Below are 15,453 nucleotides of genomic sequence, written 5' to 3'. Positions count from 1 at the left end.
GTCGCATCCAAGGCAGAGAAGGCGGGGGAGGGGGAGAGTAACTGACAGGCCACCATGACAAAATGATTAAAAATATATCAGGTAAATCCTAAAATATTGAAGGATTTGATTGTTCAGCTTATTTTCAGCTGTCTATTTTTTTATATTAATTAACCACTGCATGAATCCCCTTCAGCAATAGTCTCAACTGCCCTTATGGGTGAATGCAGGCTGCATCGGGGTGAAAAAGGGTCAAACCTGTGCAGGCCACAAAGGTGACCTGCAGGAAATATCATAGACCGCTCAGAGAACCCGTAGAGAGAAAATGCTCGTGAACATTGCTGCTGCAGGCGACAGGTCCTAGTGAACATTTATACAACATGTAAGGGGGAAGAAGGTGAGAATTTTCCTTTTCTGAACCCCCCCAAAATCCTGTGGACTGCACAAGGAGCCCGTTAGTGCTGTTCACGTGGTACGTGCACGCTCCCTGCTGCAGCCTGGCTGTTAGAAATGAGGAAATTAGAGTGTAGTGTGTGTGGGCGTCTTACTCATATCTATATATATACATTTAACAATGGTACATTCCATCTTCATGACATCCCTTGAGGTGACGGTATGAGCCTCATGGAAACTGCAAGACGCACCTGTGCTCCTCTTAGGATGCGGCCGTCTTCTCTGACCTTCCACGCATCCGGACAACCCAAAAGCCCGCAGCACCGTTCAGGTCAACCCCTCTGTATGGGTGCATGATGCCACTGGGGCCTGGAAATTCACCATCACTGTAAATGTGACATTTTTTCTATCCTACAGTTTTCCAATTAGATTGAGAACTTGAATTTGGCATTTCTAACATGCAGCATGACTGCTCCTTATTGTTCTGATTCTTTTTTACTGGTATTAAACTTTTTTTAGTTTTAAAAAGGGGGCATGTATAGCATTTAATTAGACATTTTTGCTATTTTTATCCTTATGGTGATTTTTTTCTTTCTGGTTAAAAATAGGAACTATTTCTTATTCTTCTTACTTTGGCTACACTTTTATTTTTTCTGGGCACACAGCTGTTTGCATGTCCACTATAGCTCCTTCAGCAAAATATATCATCTCTGAGTTTTGCTTGTTTTTGCAAAAACCTGAAGTTTTCCTATTTTTCCCCAAACCTTTTGAGGTTCAAAACAGTTTTGTAGGTTAACTGTGAAGTAAATGGGAGACAGTAGAGCTCATGTGGCCCCACAGACCACAGCTCAGACCCCCACTCTGACCTTTAAATTAACTCTGTTAACCTCAGCGCCCCCACCTCCATCAGTTTTCTGCTCCTTCCATGTTTTGAGACTTTTTTTTTTTACAAAGCTGCTCCATTATTAACGATAGGCGGCCATGTTGAGCTGATGTCTGCTTGCTTGTTCTCTCTTAATGAAGCAGTGTCTAAAGTGGACGTGAAGGGGGCGAATGGGAGGAGAATCTTAAATGTTGAGTAAAGAAATGGAGAGGCTGTGGAGACAGCAGGAGACTGAGAAACAGTTCCGAAAAGGTTCGTCCTCCCGGCTAATTTGCTGACATGGGGGCATCATCGGGGCCGGCCTCCCAATAAGACGGTTTCTTGGAGGAGCAGAGCGAGCTGCGAAGGGAACAAAAGTGGCCGTGCCCCGTAAATCCTGTACCCAATTAATCCATATCAATAATTAAAAGCATTTTCTGCACAGTGCAAAAGCTGCAGATTGAGTTTCCTTCCAGCAGACTTGATTGTTATGACAAGCAGAGTCTACATAATGACATTAGCCATTAATAATTCACTGGCGGAGCTGCGTCTCTGCAGGTGACAGGAGGCCGGAGCTGCGGCCGCCATCACTTACTTAGTTCACCAATTATGAGAGGTCAGGAATTAGGAATGGAAATGAAGAAGCTGCTGCAGTCTGTGTGTTCTTGGTATGAGCTGAATGTAAAAAGGAACTGATGGAGACCTTCCTGTGCTGCAATCCTCTCAGGTAGCCCTCATTAAACGTAAGACATCAGTCTTTGTAACGAGGAAGGATGTCTTCTTTAAAATGAATTTTAATGTTACTAAAACAACAGGTTCCGCTCTTCTGGGGGTTTTATTAACAAACTCTGACTTTTCATCTTCCCAACACCGTGGAGTTTTCTTTTAAGGATTTTTCCAAAAAGTCCTGAAGGGATTGGGTTTCTGAGAATACTATAAAAAAAAGTTGAATATGGAAAAATATACTAATTAATTGAAACTTTGTTGCAGAATTTATGTTTTTTAAGTATTCTTTTTTTATTTTTTGCATGAAGCTTCTAAATTGGAAAACAATTGCATTTTCTTTTCAAATTTTTGAGCTTTGAAGCTGTCTGTCATTTAAGATGAAAGATGATAAAAAGAAAAGTTTGGGTCTTCTACTGCCCCGAGTGCTCCAATTACCACAGGCACCACTGTCACCTTCACTTTCCATGCTTTCTCCAGTTCTTCTCTGAGTCCCTGGTATTTCTCCAGTTTCTCATGTTCCTTCTTCCTGATGTTCCCATCGCTTGGCACTGCCACATCCACCACAACGGCTTTCCTCTGTTCTTTATCCACCACTACAATGTCTGGTTGGTTTGCCATTACCATCCTATCAGTCTGGATCTGGAAGTCCCACATCTTTGCCCTCTCATTCTCTACCACCTTCGGAGGTGTTTCCCATTTTGACGTTGGGGTTTCCAGTTCATATTCTGCACACATGTTCCTGTATATTATTCCAGCCACTTGATTGTGGCGCTCTATGTATGCTTTCCCTACCAGCATCTTACACGCTGCAGTTATGTGCTGGATTGTTTCAGGCGCCTCTTTGCACAGTCTACACCTTGGGTGGACAATTATTTTGACTGGCGGCCCACGTTTGGTTGTAAAACTGGATAGAAGGGCCGGACCAGGAGCAGATGCGTGGAGTGAGAAAGAAATAACATGGAATCTGGATGAAAACTTTTGGATTGAAAATTATATTTTAAAACAGAACATTTTAGAGTTTTTAGGTCAAAACTTTTGTTTTCATTTTAGAGCCAGTTGCACCAGGGAGTTGGAGCGTGCTCTATGAATATGAAAGTTTCATTCATTCACGATCCTTTTAATAAAATAAATAACACTAGTTATGAAATTTAAAAAATGACCAAATAACTTTGCTTTTTACAAACCATTTTTCTCAGACATGAACATTTTCATCCTGTTCTATTGTTTAAATTCTCAAAATTCAAACCTTCATAGAAATTAAGTCCAGCATTATAGACTGAAAACAAAGATCTGATCCCGATCACAGATTTCTGTAGATCTAAAGAGCTGTGTGTTTCTGTACAGGAGACACGGCAAGGAGGAGATTGATTGACAGGATCTCCAGCCAATCAGGACACAGAACAGTGTGCGCTGTTTGGAAAAAAAAGCAGCATAATTGCTCTGAAAGAATGAGCAAAACCACGAAAGACGAACTGTGACATAGAAAAGTAAGACCGCCTTCTGTTCTGTTTGACAGATTTTAGAAGGATTCGGATCGGGGTGAAAACGTCACGTTCTATGCGGGTCTTACGACGGAGTTTTAGGGCCCGTTTACAAAAAACGTTTGTTTGCTTATTTTATTACAACTTTTAAGTTGTAAATTGACGAGTTTTTTTTCTCTTAAATTTACGACTTAAAGTCTATTAATTTTACTTTTCTTGTTTTGTTTTTGGTGGCTCTAAAACTCCGTTGTAGGGTGTCAATCATGTGGCCGGATTTAAAGAACTCATGCGTCTCTGATATTGTTCAGAGGGCCAGACCAAACATGGAGGCGGGCCGGATCCGGCTCGCGGGCTGTAGTTTGCCCACCCCTGGTCTACACCGTGGGTCTTGTCTGGTGTGGTAGATCTGAGCCTCTGTCGCTCTGGTGCTCAGGGCTTGTTCCTCTCTGAGTAGTAGCATTCCAACAGAACCTTTAGTCCATTTCCATCTGGTTCCAGTAGCCCACTTTTCTTCAGGGTGCTCTGGTCCTCCAGTCCCTGACGCAGAGCTTGTTTGGCCGGGCGACGTCTGACTGTCATGTGCTTCAGTGTCTCTCATGGGTTATGAGGTAAGTTGTAGGGCTAAGAGTCTTAACCAAGGACCCTCACCAGTTATTACTGAGTGGAACTTCACACCCGTAACTATCAGAAATCAAAACACATATCATTTATTAAAGACACAATTAAAGAAATGGCTCATTGACATTCAGAGCTGTCAACACTGAGTAAACCTCCTCTCGCCGATCCTCGCAACTGTCTTGTCTTTTATGTGCACGTATGTTCTTAAATTTGTCTGATTTTGGTTTGTTTTATCACCAATTTTTTTCAGGTTAACTGCTAATTTTATTGAATGCATTGTTTAATATATGTATGTAATGTTATGTAAATAGGTAATTTTATTTTGGTCTTTTAGAGTGAATCCGGTTTTTTAAGAGTTTTTCCTTACCGCAAAGGGGGGTCTAAGGGCAGGGATGCCAGTATAGCTTAGTCAGTTTGTTAGTTCATTTTAGTATTTTCCTATTGAACTCTATGTATTCATGATCCTTTTGAGTTCATGTTTTACTTCGAAGCCCATCGAGACGACTGTTGTTGTGATTTTGGGCTATACAAATAAAATTGAATTGAATTCTATTGAATTGAAATTAATTGAATTGAAATGAATTGACTTGAATTTTAACATCTACACAGGGACTGCAGATAAAAAATAGCCCTTTGGCTAACTCTGGCATATTGACAGAAATGTTTATTAATATGCGCTTTATATTAAATAAATAAATTAAAATAAATTTAAACTCACCATTGTTATGGTAATTGCCCCATCAAAAGTTCATTCCTTCCCTGGAAAAAAAGGGGTTTTGATCAAAGCTATGTGTACCCATGTCTCACCCTGCTGTAGCACAATGACATCACTGTCTTTATGATGTCATCACCACCCACCTGATGCTAACGATGACATCACCAAAAAGGTTACCTCATTTCATCAGCTCAGGCCCATGACACAATGATATTGATGATGTCATATGATGTCATTTGATGTAGTTTGATGTCGTTTGATGTCGTTTGAGGTCATCAAATAATCTTTATGAATACACCCCGTTCTCACTAACTTCAGATCTTTTGAGCAAAGCTGGTGAGCTAAGCCAACGGGATTGAGACACACGATCGAGACCTAACTGAATTCTGACTGACGGATTGAGATTTTAAAGCAACAATTCACTTTAAAATGTCAGACAGCGTGAGTTTTACTGAGATGAAAGTTCAAAACAATTCTTTCAACAAAATCAACAAGGTTTTGGCGGGAATTCTTGAGCAAAATTCTGCTTCCACCAAACACTTGGAAGAACTCTGCAAGGATTTACCAACCATGAAAACCTTGAAAAACCAACGCAAACAACTGAAAAACGTACAAAAAGCTGCTTCTGAGGAAAAGGTTAGACTGATGAAGAAGGTAGAACAGATTAGAAAAGCCATGAAGAAGCAAATGCTGGTGGAAGAGGAGTGTGAGGGAGAAAAACAAAAAATCAGAGAGGCCTTTGAAAGCTTCAGAACTTTGAAAGAAGAAATGACAGCTCTGCAGTCCAAACTAAGGCCACTCAAAGAGGTAGAAGCAGAACTTTCTGACATGAAGTTTGAAAGAAGGAGCTTGGAATCAGAGAATGCAGCTCTGAAAGCAGAACTCCCCAAACTCCAGAAGAAAATGGACCGCAACGAACAGATGGCAAAGATGTACAAACATGGATTTGATCAGTTCCACACTCTGGAAAAGGAAACTGCTGCACTTAGGCAATGCCATGAAGAGCTACTGAAACAAGTAAATGAACATGAGAACATGAGGAAAATTTATCCCAAAATGATGGCACAAAGATGCCTGCTAGAACAGCAGAAGAAGAGACTGGAGGAGGAGATTTCACAACTTAGACTGCAGGAAGACGAAGCAGGACAGCTGCTTTCTTACTTTAAGGGTCTAAAGGATGAAATGGATTCTCTCAGAGAAGAAACCACAAATCTCACAGTGAAGAGAAACAAACTGATGGATCTTCTTAAACAGCGAGAAACGTTGGAATCCGAACACTATGAAATTAAAGCAGAAACCGTCACCTTGAACCAAATCAAGACAGATCTGATCGTGGAAGTGGAAAAACTGCAACGCGAGGATTCAGGCCATGTGGAGAAAAAGCTTCAAGCTGTGAAGAAGGAAGATGAGACTTTGAGGAAAGAGATCAGAAACTTGGAGAAACAAGTTAAAGCTCTCCAGGAGAAACAAAAGGGGCAGCAGCAGAGGGACAAAGAGCTGGGAATCCAATTGAACCAGGAACAATTAGATTCACTGGAACAGGAGACTGAAGACCTGGAAAAAGAAAAGAAAAACTTGACAGACATGATCCAAAGTCTAAAAGAAGAAGATTCCCAATATGAGGAAGTCAAAGCAAAAACAGCCAGTCGAATGAAGAGAAACTTGGAGCTCAGCGATCAAGTCTTAAAGCTGCAAGACCAAGTCCTGCAGTTTGGCGATGTGGAAGAAAGAATCCGTGCTGTGAAGGAGGCGAATCTGAATGCAAGAAAAGAAAGTTCTGTTCTACAGGACAAAATCACAAATCTAAATGTTCAGGTTCAGACTCTGCAGCGGCAAACTAGAGCTTACCAGCAGGAGCTTCATGAACTCCAAGACCAACACCAGGAAACAGACAAAATGAAGAAAACATTGACTACAATTCTGGAAGAAAGCCGTGACCTACAGAAGCAAAAGGGAGAGCTTGAAACTGAGGTTCTATCCAAACGACAGCAGTTTGCCAAAACCAAGGGCCTCACTCTCAAACACAAAAAGCAAAAAGAACATTTGGATCACCTGAAGCAGGAAACTGAGGAGCTGAAAGAAGAAAAGAACAATTTGACAGAAATGATCCAAGATCTGAAAGAAGAGGTTTCAGAATGTGAGGAACTAGAAACAAAGACAGAGAATCAGACCAAGACAAACTTGGAGCTCGGCAATGAAGTCCTAAAGCTGCAAGACCAAGTCCTTCAGTTAGTCGACGTGCAGGAAAACATCTGTGCTGTGAAGGAGGTGAATTGGACCCAAAAGGGGGGAAGTCCTGATTTACTAGAAAAAATGAACGATTTGGATGTTCAGGTTCAGACTCTACGACAGCAAACTGGAGCTTTACAGCAGGAAGTTACTGAACGCCAGAATATGAAAGAAAACTATCTGAAGAAATTAAAGGAAAAATCCAGACTGGAAAACCTGAAGAGAGAGCTGGAAAATAACCTGCGAGGACAGAACAAAGAATGCCATTGGTATTGGGTTGATGCATAACCAGCAAAAAAACTTTTTGGCTTCATTTAATCAATAAAAAAATCTAAAAAGTATTATCTTAAAAAATTCAATTCAGTAGACATAAAAAGAACAAAAACCAAAATAAAAACAATAAAAAAAATGTCATATTATAGAAACAGTGTTGTTGCACATTCAATGGTGAGTTATTCTGAGGGAAGTCTGAGATGACATTAGAGTAGGATTAGAGTTGGGGGGAGGTAGAAAGCGGGGGTGGGGGGTGGTGGGAGGGGTCAATCCTGTGTGAAAAGTGGGAAGATGCTGGACTGAGCACAAAGGCCTGTGGTGTGTCTGTGCTCAGGATTATGGTGTCAGATGTCAGGCCCCCCATGCTGACATTCTGAGGTCTGTCGTTCAGGAAGACCATAATCCATGAACAGAGCGTGGATGAGAGGCCCAGATTGGAGAGTTTGTGGACCAGTTTTTGGGGATCACGGTGTTCCAAACAAAGAGCATCCTGACGTAGGAGTTTGGCTGCTCCAAGTGGGTCAGGGTTGTGTGAAGTGTGGTGGAAATGGCGTCCTCTGTAGATCTATCTGCCGGGTAATTAAACTGATGGTTGTCAAAGTTTGTGGGGATGTTGTCTTTGATATGTTCTAAGACGATCCTCCCAAACGTTTCATTATAACCGGAATGAGGGCAGCTGGACGGTAGTCATTATCTCCTAAATCTTATCAGACATAAAAAAGGGCGACACGGTAATGTCACTGCCACATTAGCGTGCTCGTGTGGGTTTTTCTCTGAGTGCTTCAGTTTCCCCCACCCAACCAAGAATTACTGACTGTTATTTCATTATTTATTATTAAATTTACCCAAAAAAAACTGATTGGAGGCACAAAAAAACCTTCAGTTAGAGATTGTTAGCAGACATTTGGACAAGACCAACAGTATTGTAACTTTGTTTAACTGCTAGCTGTTCTTCCTCACCTACTGGATTAGTCACTAACTAACTGAAACTCTTCCAACATCCCCTTTTATACTTTTCCCCAAAATTAGGCCAAAGATAAAAAAAGGGCGACACGCTAATGTGACGGTCAGCTACAGCCTCACATTAGCGTGCTCGTGTGGGTTTTTCTCTGAGTGCTTCAGTTTCCCCCACCCAATTAAATTCAGCCAAAAAATTGATTGTAGGAAAAAGAAAAAAAAAAACATCAGTTAGAGATTGTTAGCAGAAATTTGGACAAGACCAACAGTATTGTATCTTTGTTTGACTGCTAGCTGTTCTTCCTCACCTTCTGGATTAGTCACTAACTGAAACTCCTCCAAAATCCACTTTCTATAGTATTCCCCAAAATTAGGCCAAACATAAAAAAGGGCGACACGCTAACGTGACGGTCAGCTACAGCCTCACATTAGCGTGCTCGTGTGGGTTTTTCTCTGAGTGCTTCAGTTTCCCCCACCCAACCAGGAACTACTGATCATTTAGTTCAAGATTTACAAATTAAATTCATACAAAAAAACTGATTGGAGGCAAAAAGAAAACTTTAGTTTGAGATTGTTAGCAGACATTTGGACAAAGCCAGCATTGAGGCAGGGGTTCCTGGGTCGGCGCCTTCTGGGTGCTGGCTGCTGTGGTGTGGGGCTTGGGCATGGGATTCTCGGGGCAAAGGGCTTAATTTATTTATTTTCATTTTATTTAATTATTTTACTAGTATTTTTATTATTTAAATTATTATTATTTAAGTTCACACAATACACTACCACAGGACCCCCCAGATGTAAGATTAAGAGCCAGACCTGGGAGATCAGACTGCAGTGACCCCGTTCACTGAGAAGGGTCGGTCACTGATGTGGAGGATCCCTCTGAGGAAAACACTGGAGTTACAGATATAAACTCAAATAGATCAATAACCAAATAAATACATAAATAAACCTCAATAGACAGATATTAAACAATAAATATGAATTTAAGAAAAATACGTATATACATATATATAAATATATATGAACTCATATACATAAACACATATCAAATGAGTAAAAAGAGAACGTAAATAATTAAGATATCAAATAAATTCCTAAATTTCAACTAAAAGCAGATTAAAAAGGTCTTGAGCCTTCCATTAAACTCATAAACAGTTTCTGTGATCCTGAGGCATGCTGGGAGGCTGTTCCACTGGCGAGGTCCAGAAAAACTGAATCAAGACTCGCCGTTACTTTTGGGTAAACTTAAAGGCCGGTAACAGAGGACCTCAGGGTCTGCGAGGGCTCCTACTTTAAAATCATATCAGATAAACATGAAGGCCCAAGACCATAAAAACATTTACAAACCAAGAAAAGAACTTTAAATTCACATAAAGTCACATCAGGGAATATTTTATAATGACTGATCAAACCCCTTTACAAAAAAAGAGGCCAAATTTTTCCCCTCCGTGAACCGCCACCTTATCGTGGTGGGGGGGTTTGAGAGCTCGAGTGATCTGAGGACCTAAGCTGTCTGGGACCAACGGCCCTGGTAGGGTCTCCCATGCCAGACAGGTCCTAGGTGACGAGCCAGACTAAGAGCGGTTCAGACCATTTTGTAATTACACCAAATAAATTATGGCATCAATTCAATTCAATTTTATTTATATAGCCCAAAATTACAACGATAGTCGTCTTAATGGCAGGAGCAGAGACAAGCCAACTGGAATGACTGGAGTGAGAAAGAGGGACAATTCATGAATCGCACTGCACCAAACCGAGGCATGAAGAACTAAATGATCAATAAATGATCAAGAATACTGTAGACAGGACCCCAGTGCACCATACTTTCTCCTGCTTCCAACTCCTAGCAGCCTTTTAACAACTAATTGTTAATGTACATAAATTTAATTCAAACCTGTTAATAGTTTGAGATGCAAAGACATCTCACAATCCGTTGGAATGACATCCCGCAAAAGCATGAAGCAACATAAAACATGAAGCTAAAAGTGGATAATCATTGCTGTCAGGTGTAGATGTGCATTAAATCTAAAAGGGGCAGGGCCATTCCACACACACTCAAATGTTGCAAACATACCTGTTTATGGTGGCCCAGAAGGATCACAACACAACACAAAATAACACACTACAATTCGTCACAACACTAAAAAAATTTACCGTATTTTCCGGACTATAAGTCGCACCGGAGTATAAGTCGCACCAGCCCAAAAATGCATTATAAAGTAGAAAAAAACACAGATAAGTCGCACTGGACTATAAGTCGCATTTTAACTTTCACAACCTTATATGACACAATCATAGCAGACTGTTTATCTAATAATTTCACAGTAATTTTTTCTCAAACTTATTTATTTATTCTTTTCATGAAGCATCATTGGCCAACTAATACTCTGTTTTCAGCCTGTATTTGTAGAAACAGTTTTCACTTTTATTGCATTTCTGAATTTATGAAATCATTGGAAAATAGAATATTATGTTGTTAGCCTTCAAGATCTTATTGTAAAAAAAAGTTTGCTGATTCTCTGAGTCACTTAACATCCTCTTAACACTTAACATACCTCAAACATCAAATTGACCCAGGAACATCATCTCTGTTCCTCACAAATGAACATAACAGGAGGGTTAACAATGTATTTATTTCAATTTATTTCTAATATAAGTCGCTGCGGAGTATAAGTCGCACCCCTTGCCAAACTATGAAAAAAAGTGCGACTTATAGTCCGGAAAATACGGTAACTCACAACACGAAACAACAACTCACAATTCAACAACTCAGAACACTTTAACTCAAAAAGGAAGTATATGTCATGGCTAGCTTGACGAGACAGACCCAGACGCTGGAACCCCGAAGAAGAAAAAACACAGGTGAGTTAAGGGGTGAGTAATAATGTTTATTTTTCTTGGTCCAGAGGTTGTTGGCGAAGCGGTAGATTAGATGATGACTCGTGGCATGACTGGAAGTTCGGCAGAGGCTCGTGGTGAAACAGGTGGTAGGCTGAGGCTTGAGGCGTGGCTGATAGTTAGCAGAGGTTTGGATCCGGGAGAGCTGATGACTCAGGCGACCACTAGTGGTAATGATGTCCTGGGAATAATGCAGAGAGCGAGACTTAGGCAATGGCATGAATACAAGAACTAGAAAACTAATGCCCAAACTATGCACCATCAGGGGCAAGAACTGGTGATGAATACTGGAGCTGGATCTTCTTTTGAAGGCAGGCAGGTGAAGAGGTGAGTGGTCACAGCTGTGTCGAATCAGGAACCAAGCAGAGAGGGGAGTGGGAGGAGAGCTGACAGAGGCACCGTGACAGTATATCTGCAATGGAAGTTTCTTGTGTTTCTTCACCTTTTTTTGGTTGAAAAAGATATTTGTCTGGCGTTTTACCCTGTATCCTTTTTCTTTATCATCATTTGACCTAAATATTAACTGGCATCTTTCTCAAAACAAGCCTGGTGTTGAATCCCACTGTACCACAGCTCATGAAGTAAACAAAATTCTAGATGAATGAATTCCAGGGTAAAATGCTAAATTAAATAGTAAATGAAAAAGTAAAATAAGAGGTTGTTTTATCTTTCCCTTGATAATGGCTCACATTGAGGTAATATTATTAGCAGTAATATTTTCAGAGAAATTAATGTGACCAATTGTTTAATTTTGATTTTTTTGCTTCTTGATCCAAAGCTTCTACATTAATACTGTAAGTTATTATTATTATTATTTTTTTACCACCTTCTAAAGACTCCTTTAAATTTCAGGATGAAACTTTTTTTGGCAGCCAAAAAAAAAAAAACATTTAATGAAATTAACATTAAAGCAGCTCCTGCTTTAAAATGTTTGTGTTCAGTTCTGACTAAATTCATGGAAATCTGAATGAAACATGAAGTTCTTCAGTGTGGGGTTTAAATTTAAACTTAAATTTATGCTTGATTTTTGTGTGTGTGTTTGGAGTTACTTCTACATGGAAGCAACATGCATTCAATTAAAAATAATCCAGAGTTTTATTATAAATTGACATTTTCGACCAGTCTGCTGTGGCCAGCACTCAGCAAGTTCTTCTCGGTGGTCTGCTGGGGGGGCAGCAAAGCTAAGACTTAAAGTCTTACATTTACGACTTTAATCTCATAAATTTACGAGATTTAAAGTGGAAATGAGCATACGGGGCAGAAAGTGAACGCCGCGCAGTTTTTGTTTGTAAATGAGAGTTTTGTGGCATTCCATTCAATACAAAAAAAACCAAAAATCTGATATTAATCATTAAAAAATTACATGCATTCATAAAAAAATCTGGTATTTTTTGTTTTTCAAGTGTTTCTTTAAAAAACCATCATCCGGAATTGCATTTACAGTAATTTAAAAAAAATCTTGTTTCACATGTTTTTCAAAGTAATTTTGGAGTCACGTCAACAATTATAAATCCAGTGTTTTTTTAAGTAGGTTTTTCTAAAATATTTTATCTGAGAACAACAAACGCAAAAAAACTACAGGGAATGCAGCTTCACGTGAAGGCTAGGCAAACATGAGTTCAGCCGGTGAAAACATCATCACTTCAAACAAATGAAGACGTGGCTTTTGGTCCATTTCTAACTGACAATCAGCTTAAAACTGTCCTCTGTTTGAAGTTCTCTAATGCATTCTCTTGTATTAAAAAAAAAAAAAAACTGCCAAAAATGGTTAAAAAAACCACCAGATTAAAAACAAAACTTGTCTTAGTCTTCTAAAACCCCTGCATCCAACACATGTTGAAAAGCTGTGTGATTTCAAAGCTGAATGAAGCTCACGTTTTGAACATGTCAAACAATAAAGTGGGATGTTTTGCTGTTGATAAAAAGGAACTCTGTGTGAGTCTGATTGTCAGAAAAAAACAAGAAATGAAAAGGCAACTCATGGAAGAAAACCGCCCGTGTGTGTGCTTGTGGGTTTGTGTGTGTGTTTTGCTCCTCCGAATGTGGGTTGGGTTGATTGACAGCGAGGTTGAAGCCTCTCTGGCTTTGCAGCAACCGCAACATCTGTGCTGGTGAGGAGAGCACAACAAAGAAAGATGCTGAACGGGACAGTGTGTTGGTGGTTGGTGTGTGTGTGTTTGCTTCTCAGGATAAGACGGCAGATGTGCGGTCCATGCTTGCCAGCCCCTCTTTCACTCAAACACTGTCTTGGCCTGGGCTCCCAGAGGCCTTCCAGAGTGGACTCTGTATGCTGATCAGGTCCGTCTGCGGGGCCCTGTGGACGAGCTGCACAGCCGGGCCTTCCTGTGTCTCTGAAACTGCCATGATAGGGTCTCTGAGGGTCCTGCTCTGCTAATCCGCTAAACCTTTTTTTTTTAGCATAAAAATCTGCCATAGCTGTTGATGGGGCTCCAGCTGTCATCGAACAGCAAAACCAGCACGAAGCTGCAGGAGACCATCTTCTAAATGTGCTTTATTACTGTTATGATTATGCCGCTAACACAAAGCTACACTGCTCCTAACATGTGTCTGTTAGCAGCCGGACACACGGAGATAGCAGTGACATCATCGCCCCGCCTCCCCGCTGGAAATGCTTATTCGAATTGAATAATCCGACAATGTTCGTAGGGTGGATGTTAAAATGAAAATGCAATCCCCTCTTTGCATTTTCGTTTTAATTATGACACATAATAAGCGGTTTTTAAGAAGAAAATGAAAAAGCATTTTGGTGGATTGCTTTTTCATTTTATTTTTGAGTCATTTGATGCAGTTACATTTTGAAAATGAAAACACATTTCTGTTAATCCATTTTAATTGTCAAATTAGACATTTCTCAATGAATTTTGCTACACATTTACCAGAGAACTTTTGAAAATGAAACGTCAAATACCAGTTTCATTATCATTTTAATTAAGTGACAGAATAAGCAGTGTTGAAGAAGAAAATGAAAAAGCATTTTGACGGATTGCTTTTTCATTTTAATTTTGAGTCAAAAAATGCAGCTTCATTTTGAAAAATAAAAAGCATTTCTGGTTTTTACTTTTATTTTTAATTATGTTACAGAATCGCTTCCATAGATGTGATGCAAAAACTTTACCTTGCTAAATTGTTGTAATTTTTATTGTAGTATACAATTTAAAAAAATGCTTTTGGACTGTCTCAAGTGGTTGACATGTCCACATAAAGAAAACAGTAATGATTAAATGTAAAAAATCAAACACGATTGGTTTTTTATTACGTTCCTTTCTGTGAGAAGCCCTGTCTCCACTTTTGTTGGTGTGTTTCTGGATTTGGTCATTTGTAACGGGGATGTTTTTTTGTAATTTGGTATTTGGTCATTTGCTACCGGATTTGCTGTTGTGTTTCAGTATTTGTTCGTTTGTACTGGGATTTATTTTTGTTGTTGTATCATACTTGTAAGCGTGTCTTGCACCTCTCGGCCATCGCAGACAGCAATGCAACAGAAGAAACATGGTCTAAAACAAACATGGAGAAGCATCTGAATTCTCCTCTTGAACTTATTATTTTTCTTATTTGCATCGTGACATAATTTATACTTGTTTTTATTTTTTCCTTTCTCTGAATGTGGAACAGCGAGTCATCCATCTGGGTCTCAGAGGTACGGAGGTAGCGCTGAAAGTGCCGTCATGTAGATGCAGCTCCTGCAGGAGATGGTGAAGATCGGCATAAAAAAACAAAAGACTAAATGATGTCATGAACACAAACGGAGACGTGATTGCCGATGTTTTTGTAGAGCTCTTCAAAATAAATAAGCCTCTCAACCTCATCTGTTTCTTCTGTGCATTGGAAATGAGATGTACAGTAGGGAGCATCTAGCTTGTGAACAGGTTTTGGACAAACTTTGAGCAATAAATCATTGTGGGTGTAAATGCAGGCTTACGCCAGGCTCTGTGGATTTGTTCCAAAATCGTATCATATCGTGAGACATGTATCAGACTCTTGCCAATACCCACCCCTATTAAACAGTATTATTATGTTCAAATCAAATCAACCTTTATTTATATAGCAATTTTTCAACAACATATGTCACTCATATTTTAAGTGCTGTGCATAAAATACAAAAAAATTTAAAATCAAGATGACAAGACAAACCGTGCAAACCCCCCCCCCAACCCCCGCAAAAACACCCACACACACCAAAAAATAAATAAATAAATAAATAAAAAAGTGATAAAATGATAGAATGTAGAGACCAGGCTTTGTCCTGAAGTGGGGAAACGATATTTTGGGGACATGTCCACATCAGCGACCCCCCAACC

General features: G+C 39.8%; 1 protein-coding gene across 1 annotated transcript; it reads left to right on the top strand.

Moving 5' to 3' along the window:
* Window positions 1–5,096: 5,096 nt before the first annotated feature.
* On the top strand, window positions 5,097–7,875 carry LOC110016577 (uncharacterized). The gene has a single exon (XM_020709857.3). It carries the CDS (start codon window positions 5,204–5,206, stop codon window positions 7,289–7,291), a length of 2,088 nt encoding a protein of 695 aa, XP_020565516.2. The 5' UTR covers window positions 5,097–5,203; the 3' UTR covers window positions 7,292–7,875.
* Window positions 7,876–15,453: the final 7,578 nt, after the last annotated feature.

Source organism: Oryzias latipes, chromosome 14 (genome assembly GCF_053564925.1).
Source record: "Oryzias latipes strain Hd-rR chromosome 14, Olatipes_Hd-rR_3.1".
Classification (NCBI taxonomy): domain Eukaryota; kingdom Metazoa; phylum Chordata; class Actinopteri; order Beloniformes; family Adrianichthyidae; genus Oryzias; species Oryzias latipes.
Note: the sequence above shows the minus strand (reverse complement) of the source record. Positions and strands in the feature narration are given on the sequence as shown.

Excerpts from the sequence above, each read along its gene's own strand:
- LOC110016577 (XM_020709857.3), top strand. The coding sequence starts at position 5,204 with ATGTCAGACAGCGTGAGTTTTACTGAGATGAAAGTTCAAAACAATTCT.